The sequence below is a fragment of the Aptenodytes forsteri genome, unplaced genomic scaffold (assembly GCF_000699145.1).
Source record: "Aptenodytes forsteri isolate BGI_AS27 unplaced genomic scaffold, ASM69914v1 Scaffold164, whole genome shotgun sequence".
NCBI classification, from domain to species: domain Eukaryota; kingdom Metazoa; phylum Chordata; class Aves; order Sphenisciformes; family Spheniscidae; genus Aptenodytes; species Aptenodytes forsteri.
This window is the reverse complement of record NW_008795527.1, coordinates 5,145,338-5,156,426: the sequence shown is the minus strand read 5'-3', so window position 1 is coordinate 5,156,426 and position 11,089 is coordinate 5,145,338. Positions and strand designations below refer to the sequence as shown.

General features: G+C 34.9%; 1 protein-coding gene across 1 annotated transcript in view; it reads right to left on the bottom strand.

The window, feature by feature from the left end:
• SNX13 (sorting nexin 13) overlaps positions 1-11,089 on the bottom strand; it is a 55,038-nt gene that overhangs the window by 21,206 nt on the left and 22,743 nt on the right. The window contains exons 10-15 of the mRNA XM_019472800.1: positions 10,632-10,720; positions 9,412-9,511; positions 8,245-8,438; positions 6,505-6,609; positions 4,811-4,943; positions 4,030-4,067 (exon numbers count right to left, since the gene is read on the bottom strand). Of these exons, the coding sequence (XP_019328345.1) occupies positions 4,030-4,067; positions 4,811-4,943; positions 6,505-6,609; positions 8,245-8,438; positions 9,412-9,511; positions 10,632-10,720 (659 nt within the window). The remainder of the gene's footprint in view (positions 1-4,029; positions 4,068-4,810; positions 4,944-6,504; positions 6,610-8,244; positions 8,439-9,411; positions 9,512-10,631; positions 10,721-11,089) is intronic.

The window sequence follows — 11,089 nt, the reverse complement described above, 5'->3', positions numbered from 1 at the left end:
CAGCCAGTTTTTTACCCAGAGAAGAGTACACCTGTCCAAGCCATGAGCAGCCAGTTTCTCCAGGAGAATGCTGTGGGAAACGGTGTCAAAGGCTTTGCTAAAGCCCAGGTAAACAACATCCACAGCCTTTCCCACATCCACTAAGCGGGTCACCTTGTCATAGAAGGAGATCAGGTTAGCCAAGTGGGACCTGCCTTTTATAAACCCATGCTGACTGGGCCTGATCACCTGGTTGTCCTGTACATGCCACGTGACGGCACTCAAGATGATCTGCTCCATAACCTTCCCCAGCACTGAGGTCAGACTGACAGGCCTGTAGTTCCCCAGATCCTTCTTCTGTCCCTTCTTGTAGATGGGCATCACAGATGACATATAACAGACCTTTTGGGTTTATCTTTATACCATTCTGTTTTCTTTCAACTGACTTAAAGCACTACACAAAAGTTACAGTGCAGTAAAAGTTGACTAATTTCTCTGCTGTATGTAAAAGACAGTAAACAGTTTTCTCAGAAATTTCTTCCCTCGTAAAAAATGAGCAGGTACGCCCTCAGCTGGCTAACGCCCTGTCTCCCTATTCAGTAATTATTGGGATCAAAAGAAGCCTAACAGGTCTTTTAGAGACGCTTTGCTATTATTTAAAGTTAATACATCTGACTACTAAGATTTAAGATAATAAAGCTCTGCAAGACTGGTGGGTGGAAAACTTGCATACACAACTGAAAGAAATGGAGGATGGGCCACTACACGTGTGATCCTAATCTTAAATTACCAGGTTAAAAAAAAAATAAATAAAAAAAAAGATGGAAGTACTTAAGTAGAATTCATAGGCACTGGGATCCCAGCTACTTTACATATTTTACCCCAAAATTCTAAAATTCTTCAAAGATACACATTCAGAATGAATATGCAGCTATCGGCTATCTTTTCTAATTTAACCAAGCCAGTTTAATAATGAGTTGCCACAAAAAGCTACCTAGAATGGGACCTACTGGGTAGGAGTGCCATACCTGTGTCAAACTAAAACCCCAATATACATCAATCAAGTTTAGAAACTCCCCTGTTTCCTTAAACATAAACCAATCTTATGTGATTACAATCAAAACATAGGTTGGACTTGAAAACGTTAAGTTATTTAAAGACTCTGCTCTTGCCCCTTCTTCATTTGAATCTATCATCTCCACAATATCCCTACATAATACTCCACTCCTTCCTTCTCAAGCTCTCTAGAGAGAACGGCTCTTCTCTGTTTCAACCACTTCAATCAGTCTCTGCCTAAATATCCACCATGGAAGGTGAGAGGAATAACATTTCTGTTACAAAGTTTAGATACTGAATAAATGGCATCGTTAAAAAGGTCTGAACACACTAACTATGCTTTAACATGTATTGCAGTAAGGAGTTGATAGTAATAGTCAACTGCTATAGTATTTTGTTTGCTATGAAATACTGACTTAAACTATTGTTATATTTTTTTAAAAAGCATCATTATTTCTTGTTTTCCTGCCTCCCTTCATTGCCACCCTAACAGTTCAGTTTTCTACCTAATAACTGAATGGGGTTCAAACTGACATATACTAATGACTGCCAGAAGCTTAACCCAGCCATTTCTGCTGCCATTCAAGGTCTCGGATATGTAACACTTGTGTAACTCCTTTTATTTTCTCAATGTAAAAGCAATATGTAAAGCTTACATCATGGATCGATTTAGATGAAATCTACAAGAGTCTATAAATATTCTACAATGGTTTTCTACCCCCAAAATATGCCCTACTGGTTTAATATAGTAGATTAATGTGTCAAATTAAAAGGCAGAAATTAAGAAGATATTTTTGTAAAATAACTTTTCATCAAAATAGTTTTGAACCTTTCTTCCAAATAATCCTAAAATACATTCTTACAGTGGAAGTATAAACTGCAGGTGATGTATTTTATAATGGAAACTGTAGGAAACACTCAACTGCTGTGGCAAGGCACTATACAGCAACAATTAATACAAGTAAATGAAATGGTTGAAACTTGAGCAGACAGTTAGATATTAGGTCATATTAAATACATTGACATTACGTATATTCACAGGAACACAGGTTAATTAAAAAGCAAAAATACCACACCACAACCCAATCTTATTTAATGCATTGTCATTAGCTAAAAGTACAGAAATTCCCTGACCTTTGAAGTAACCTTTCCAAGGTCTATTTTTCTTCATGTAACTGACTAACACAAGGGAGCTAAATTATGTGTACAGAAATTTACTCTTGACATGGAATTCAGCCAGAAAAAACTAATCTACCAGCATTCAAACACCTGTAAAAGCACTGAAAACCCTGAACAATATGGACTACAGAAAGCAAAAGTTCTTCTGCATAAACAGAGATTTATTACGCATTTCTGCTAGAATGTTCTTCTCTCTTTATAAAAATAATAAATGTAGTATTCTGCAAATATACTTTTCACAACAGCAAAAATCAAGACTTTGAATTGTCCCATGCAAATATCTATTTGTATTGCAACAGTGCTTGGTAAAGGCTTTAAGACTTTCTAGCTTAGTTTGGAAAGGCCACATGAAACTAAGCAGCAGATAACCACTAGCCAGATGAGCCACTGCAACGGCAAATCCCCATCTATAAAAATATGACTTGGATAAGTCAGAACATTCTTAGAAAAAGTACTTTAAAAAATCTTTCAAATGTCTCTTAAGAGATTAGTCAATTAAAAGAATCTCTTGTGAAACGTTACCAGAATTGTATGTAAATTTATAAAAAATATGGCTAAACTAAGTTTTCCTTCTGCATTTAACAGGAGTTTGTGTAAATTTTATCAGCTGACCACCTCCCCTTTTCTTCGTATTTCAAAATGTAAACAAGAGGAAAACAATAGGAAAAAAAATTCCAGCTTTAAAAACAAATAAAATAAATAAACCCCACAAACAACCCCCACATGGAAACACATTTACATTTATGTTAAATGTATTCCTTTACAAAATAAACTCTATTCCTCTGCATGCAAGCATGATCTAACCAATGCACTGGAACTCCTAAGGAGCTACAGCATCTTCCAAGAATGAATAAGAAGGGCCTATGACTCACATAAGCCAGGAAATTGCATGCAGATTGCAAACCTTTCTAAAGCTAAAAGATTTGGAAAAATACTCTCATATGCACAATTGAACCTTGGGTATCTTGTGGCTCAGCTACACATAGTCTGAAGAAACAAGAAGGAGGGGAAGAAATACATCAAAAATTTTATGATTTTTTTCTTTTTAAATAACTGTCATTTGATTTTCGGTTTAAAACATTTTAAACCCAGTAAGATCTATGTGGGACAGATTATTTGGAAAAAGTCTGGTAGAAGTATACAGTTCTCTTCATACATATGCAGCCACTAGTACACGCAGAAGTATGTTTCAAATATTTAGGTACACCCATGTAACAAAGAAAAGGTTCTGACAAACTGACCCACTCAAGAATTGCTTAAAAAGAATTATACCAAAAATTGAACTTGAAATTGGTCAGATTAGAAAACAAAGATTCATATTTTGAATAAATTCCAGATACTTTTATGTTTCCAAATCAAGTCCTAACTAAAAAAAAAAACAACCAAATAAACCTGTAAAAATCTAATTAAATGCCTCATTTACAGTCTATTTGAATTCAATCCTTTGAGATTTCAGTTTCAAAGGATTTGTTTTCACCTATTATTCCCTAATTCCAAATTTATGTCTATTTAACAAAACAAACAGGGACAAGAAAGTATGCTTTGCATAAATTAACTACAGATTATTACTGTTTCTGTGAGAAACAATGCAAAATTTCATTAAAACACAGGGCAAAGTACAAAAGGGACAGTTTTATCTTACAGATTAATTGATACCTTATGTGTGTTTCAATTTGATTCAAGAACTTTTTCAGAAATTAAACTGCAGTGAACTAAAACCTCTAACGTACATACTTTAAACTATTTTATAACGCTTTCCCTACCATTGGGGAGAAAAAAAAAAAATAATAAATTTAAAGAAATCCAAGCACTTACCAGATTTATGCTGCCAGTAGGAGACCCATTAAAAGATTCTGGGAGCAGTGAGGAAGGGGAAAGGAAAAAACAGGTTAGAAGACTTTCTCCAAAGTAGGGCCACACATGAGAAATAAAAATGCAAAGACAAACAATTATAGAAAATAATGGACAACTGTGGCATTGGGCAAAATGTTGCACCTGACGTATAACTACTTCAAATTTCCAATAAAGACACCTAAAGGAAAACGTATGTAAGTTTACACAGCTATAGATATGAAATAAACACTCCAGAAAACATTCCTTTTTAAGCTTATATCACCACACAAAATTGCTTCCTCAAGGAGTCAGTTTAATAGTTAAACAATTTCCATTAGATTTGTACTTCAGTTAGAGGAGAATGATTTTAATTGCTATAAAAAGCCACATCTCCTATGTACTTTCAATTTCTATTTCCAGATGAATATAGTTACGTATTAAAACAACCCAACATGTTGAAGAACCGCAAATATTTTTGAATAAAAAATGAGAATGAGAGTCGCACACTTATTTTAGCAACACACTTGTTACCAACACTTGACAAAAAACATACATGAGATTAATAAAGTTACTACAGAAAAAACTATTTGACTCCCAGAACAATTTACAAAAAAGCACAAGGAGGAAACATTAATGTAAAAATCAGAGATAGTACAGGAACTTTTTGATTTCTCAAAAACAGTGTGGATAGTTTTCTTATTTTCATTTTAAAGCAGAAAAAAGAATGGTCTCAGGAAATCCCCCTTACAGATGTAGAGCTCACCTCCTTCACCGTCATCTGATCCTCTGAAACTAGGATCCTTCAGCATATCCAGCTCAGCTAACATACGCACGTACAACACATTCTGTTTGAACGAAGGGTAGAATCTTTCATCTCGCAGCATCAATTCATACACCTTATTGAAATAAAAATGCCAGCCTTAGAAATACTTATTACTTTTTTTAATTAATCAGACAAGCTTTCATAAATTCTACTTGACCAACATGTATCTGTGCATTCTATTATGTGTTTCTGAGTTTCCTTTAAAACCCTAATGTGAGTTTGTGAAATTTCAATTCAGGTTATGAGACAAAGGTTATGAGAACTAATTGTGCTAGAACTATAATAGAGTCTCAGAAAATACCTTTCTAACTAGTGAGACATGCACGTTTAAGAAGGGAAGTAGCACGTTAACTGTAAATGTTTCGTTCCTCTCCTCTTAACCCTTCCAATTGCACTATAAACATATTTGGTCTTTACCCATTTCACAACAGGTTCTCTCTCAGAGTCCTTCTTTGTTGATAAACTATAAACGTGGACCTGCAAACGCTTAGGGGGAGAGGTGAGAAGAGGGAAAGGAAGGCAGGGAAGACACTGCATGCTACTTTCCTGAAAATTTCCAGTTCAGCCAATACTGTATAACCCTACCTCACAAAGATTTAACCACACCACCTCAAAAAGTTATCTATATAGCCTATACAGTGACAGTATATATACATATACACACATGTATCTATATGTAGTGGGAATTAATTCATAATATTTGGATATTCATGTCAACTCTAGAATATTTTAGTGATGATTTTTTTTTTTTCATGGAACACTTTGTACAAGTGCTATCACCTGGTAAGAATGGAAAAAAATTTAATGCCGGTCTGAGGAAGTCAATTAGTTTTGTAACACATGAGAAATTTATGCTCTTTTGCAGAAATCACACACAAGGCCCTTGTAACCTACTTTGGGCAATACAGATTTCACAAGGTGTTTTCATTGGTCTTAAATGTGGGCCTCAAGTACAATAGAGTGATTCTAAGTTCTACAGCTCATATCTCTAATTTTTAACATGAATGAGAACATTCAGTTAATGACCTAAATTAAAAACCTCTCAGACTGGGTATATAATTTACTGCCAGAATTTTAATAATTCACTTTAAAAAAAAATATATATACACTAGACTTGAGTGATAAAGTCTATGTATGCAGGTAGTAAAAAGACTGTTTTATCTTCAGTACTTGCTGCTTCTGAGTGCTACACTGTGCAGGCTTGCAAAACAGAACAGTCAAATTAACTTCTGGAAAGAGATATAAAATTTAATATGGTAACATGGTTACATCCACCTTTGAAAAAGAGAGCTAAAACCACACCAAAATTGTACCACTTAGCTATTCTACACAGGCACTTTTCTTAAATTGGTGCATAAACACAAATAATAATCCCATAATTCTAAATTGTGCTTCATAATTAATTTCACACAGGACACCTACTCCTTCTGTCTATTGCTTTGAAAACCATGGGCTACGTATGGCTAAGCAGAAGTTGGCAATTTAGAGTATGATTTTTATAGAATAGGAAAATGGTAAAACAGGTTTTAGTTTCAGATATTTGAGTTCCTTTCTCCTTTTTCAATGGCTGTAGTGGCGTTTAATACTCTATAGCATTAACAGTTCTTATGAAATACAGGATGAATAGAGTATACCTTTCTCTGAATGTCATCAAAGATTTCAGGTGTTGGATCCTCATGGTTCAGTGTTTCTGCCAGTTTTGCTACTAAGTTGTCATCAATATTAACTCTCGGAAGTGCCTGTCAGAGATCTAAATCAACTTTTGCAGCATAAAAATAAGAAAGCTTCTATTTTCACAAATAAAATCCAATCCAATTCTGCAATTCTCTAAGTAAACTAAATTTCTTCTTGATGAGTATCTCTAGAACTCTCTAGAACACACAACAGTCAGACTCCCTCCTCCCCCCAAAATTAACTTCAGAGTTTGTATTAAAACTCAGAAGTTTCAGGATTAAATGCTAAGAATCACCTCAAAAACAATTTACGTACATTATTTTGAAGCAACATCTAAACCAGATTTACTCAGTCTTAAAAACAGATTTTATTTATTTATGAATATAAAGATCTAGATTCAGAAATTAAGAAAAAGCCAGTAAGAAAGTAAATGGATGAAGTCCTGAAGCATCTGAGGAAAGGCTAACAGTTTGTCAACGCTGCCAATTTCTGGAGACATTACCAGTAGCTGTAATCATGGTAGCTTTTAATGCAGACTCTATTACAGCTACCAGCATACTAACCGTATCAGCCATCAGATTCCCAGTCATCCCTTGCTAGACATATTTCAAACCACTGCCCATTAAACACTCTTTTAGATTGGCCCAAGTTCACTCACTTTCCTCATTTTCTGTAACAGAGACAGGGAGCCAGCACTGAACCAGACCCAACATAGCTCACTTGATAGCACAGCTGAAAGGCTGAGTTCATCGGCTTTGGAATAGCTCTGGTGTTAGCTGGCTTCTGACTTCAAACTGGTGAGCATTCAGTCAGCTCAAAAACCCATCAGAGCAAGCTCTGCACAGTCCACCATGTCGATAGACTATTGAGGTGAAAAACTTATCAGAGTGAGCTCCGCACAGACCACCATGTCAATAGACTACTGAGGTGAAAAAACAAAGTGAAAGAAATGATGCGGAAGAGAAGCATAGAGAAGATATCTGAGGGATAATTTGTTGAGGGAAACTTTTGAGTGAGTTGAGAGGTGATTTTTATGCATACACAAATTCAGAACAAAGATGCTTTGTTAACACAAGTTGACAAGTGTTTTCTTTCACAGAAGAATCCGTTATTACAAGACTACTGGAAGCATTCAAGCTTAGCCTATTGAAAGATACCCAGTGGTGATATTTGAGCAATTTATAAAGACATTTGTAGAGAGGCACAGGAAGTTATTTCATTTGAAAACCCAATCTTAATCCAAGTTTGTACAAATATTGGGTTGCATTTTTTTTTTTTTTTAAAAACATTTCTTCTTAAGGGGGGAAAGAAGGGCAGGGTAAAAGGAAGGGCAAGGGGAAAGGACAGCATGCACAAAGGGACAGAATTTCTTATTCTTTCTTCACATTTTCTCTAGTTTTTGTCTATTCTAGAAAGTCAGCTTCTGAGGAACATACTCAGTGCATTTGACAGCATAGTCAGTGCCAGTATGAGCCTTTTTAAACGGAGGGAGGGGAAAAAAAGAGAAAAAAAAAAAGAGGAAGGCATTTTCTTACTGCTTGACATAAGGAGAGAGAACATACACAAATAATAGCTTAAATGTCAACTTGTAAACAACTTGTGCTACATCACATCCATTTCATATTAATGTAGCCATAACTACCAAAGAAGCATCTGTACAAAGAATAAATTCCAAACAATGCAGAAATAAGTTTTCCTACCTTTTCTGACAAATATTGCTCATACACTCCAAATGCAGCTGCTCTTAATAGACCCTTGGTTTGATTAGTCTGATGTTTTCCATCTTTCTGCCGGCTTTGAAGTACCTCCAGCTGTTGCTGTGCCGTAACCCTGTATCCTTCCACTGTCATCCAGAAAAACAGATGTGCTTGGCCACCAGTCTGCTGCATGTAATCTACAGAAAACAGTCACCACACAACCATAGTTATTGTTGTGCATCTTAGAATGAGAATTCTCTATGATGTTAACGACATATGGAACTCCAGGATCTGGTTATACATCTGCAATACTTGTCATCTAGAGTCAAAAAATAAGAAGTACTATATACATATCGGTGATAATCAGTAAACAAAACTGGGAGCAAAGTCTAGGAACTAAGCACTGAATCCTAAAATGCACGTGTAAAAAGTGAATCCATCATTACTGTGTGGATACAACAGCCTTGTACAGCATGATACAAGTTGAGAGGAAGTTCAAACTGGTATTCTAACAAATCACGTGCATCTACTGCAATAAAAGGACTATTGCCACCAAAAAACTCATTGATATTCTTCGTGATGACCATCAGCAGCCCAAATAATTCACAGAAGAGTCTCAAGCATTAGAAAGTATTAAAAATTAATTATACTTTAATCCATCTATCAATTTCTTGATTATATGATAAACCTAAAATAGCACATAAATTACTGCTGTATTTTAGCTTCTCAGACAACCTTCAGTAGCCTTGTTATCCTCTAAACTTCAATCTAACATCTATAGTCATTAGCTTCAGTGATACCAGCAAAAGTAAGACTAACGACTGTGATAAGTTTCAGAGTCATTCCAGTCACAAACCTCTAAGCAATTCTTGCAATGATTCTGTTCTAAACAGAATGAACTTGTTAAGCAATAGACTAAGAAAAATTGCAAGATCAGTCTTACAGAGAGATCGGTATTGAAACAAGCTTGATACAAGCTTTCAGAAGTACCAAGTATGGTGTTCTGAACAGTTAATTACAGACTGATTTGCGAAAAAAGTTTCGGTTCCCTCTGGCAAGGGGCTTATACACATTTAGCTCTCAGTAGACACCTTATTTAGCAATTTCCAGTATACAGTCCTGTGAGTTAGCATATTCTTTATAACTAAAAGAGATCAGAAATTAACTTACCCATAAAAAATTGTAGTGCAACATTGTCTACCAGAATATGGTCCAGAGGGACTGTGCAAAGTTTTCCAAAGTTTGCTGCCAGTTTCACAGTATCTATTTCCTGTAAGATACAGTTCAGCATGTTCATAAGCTTTATTTTTTTAAAAATTAGCTTTTAAAACTTGTGCTTACCACAAAGCAGACATAATAAAAAGTAATTTGCATTATATATAATAAAGCAGCCTCTCAAAGGTTAGTTATTTTCACAATCACTAATAAGTGAAGATCATGATCATAAGGTCATGTTCTCATAACTATTTGCCTTCAACATGGATGATTTCTGCTACCTGGAAAGCTGGCTTTTAACACTGCCATTATTGTAATACTACACAGGCCTAATTAACCCCAAATCCCTCACCAACGGTGACAGTAGCATGAATTAACAAGATGAACAAATTTCAGAATTTGATGGGATGCAGGTCACCACAACTTAAATTCATCTCTGCCCAACTTTCTTCTGTTAGTATGACATTTCCTGGTATTACAGTAATGCTTCTGGATCCAGCTGTAGAATACTTAACATTTTAACAGTCAATATGCACAAGTTTACATTATCTTGGAGCCACGTCTAAGTCCAATCAAGAGAGTCAAGAAACTATGCAAAGTCAAACATACTGACTCTGTCAGCCTTAAAATATAAAACAAAATATAAAACAAGCAAACAGAACAACATTAGGTTCTCAAATTTAACATCTAGTTTGCCTTAGGCTTTTCGCTGAACTAAAGAGGTAAACGTCTGACAAAAGGCAATACATGGAGTCTACAAGGCATTGCAAAATAATCACAAGTGTTACCTTTATCAACAAGAAAAAGAGATCTCTGCCAAAGACAAAGTTTGAGGCACACAAGGTATGCACTGGAGCAGCGAAAAAGAACTGAACCTTGCTGTATTTATACAAAGATGCTTTGCGTCTATGTAACATTTTAGTTTAACTCTTATATTGAGAAGAATAGTTTTAAGATGTACTGACATACCTAAACTGCTAAAGCCAGAATCCAAAAAACTCTAAACATGTGAACCTTTAGAAAATTTTTCCATACTAAAACTGCAAATACAAGACTCGCTTCAGTTGCATAATTCAAGTTGTGTTTCAAAATGCAAGAATTAAAAAGCTACACCGAATCAGTAAGTCGTTTGCAACTTCACTCTTTTGGAACTAAAATAATTCTAAAATACTTACTTTTCCTGACTGCAATCTCTGAATTCTTGAATCACATACTTTAATAACATATAATAAACTGTTTATTTGATTTTTTATAGTGTTGATATCTGAAAGCAAAACCAAACAAGATTAAGCAATGCAGATGAGTATATAAACTTTTGTACTGAAATGCTCTAAAAATATAATACAAAAAGTGACACAACACATACAAAACACATCAGCTTTGAAGAGAAGGGGTGTTTTCAGTTTAAATACCTTACTGTTGAAAGTGAACAAGAAGAAATATTTTTCTCTTTCCTTTTACACATCAACTGTTAACTGACTACCCATTAATACCTAAAGTATTAGTGAAATTCAGAACCACCAGTCAGGCAAGTTTCAATTCAGTGGAAGTAACATCTAATCAATTAGTCTATATTTTAAAAAAAAAGAAAAAAAAAAAAAAAAGAGAGAGATGGAAAAAAGGACCTATTTTC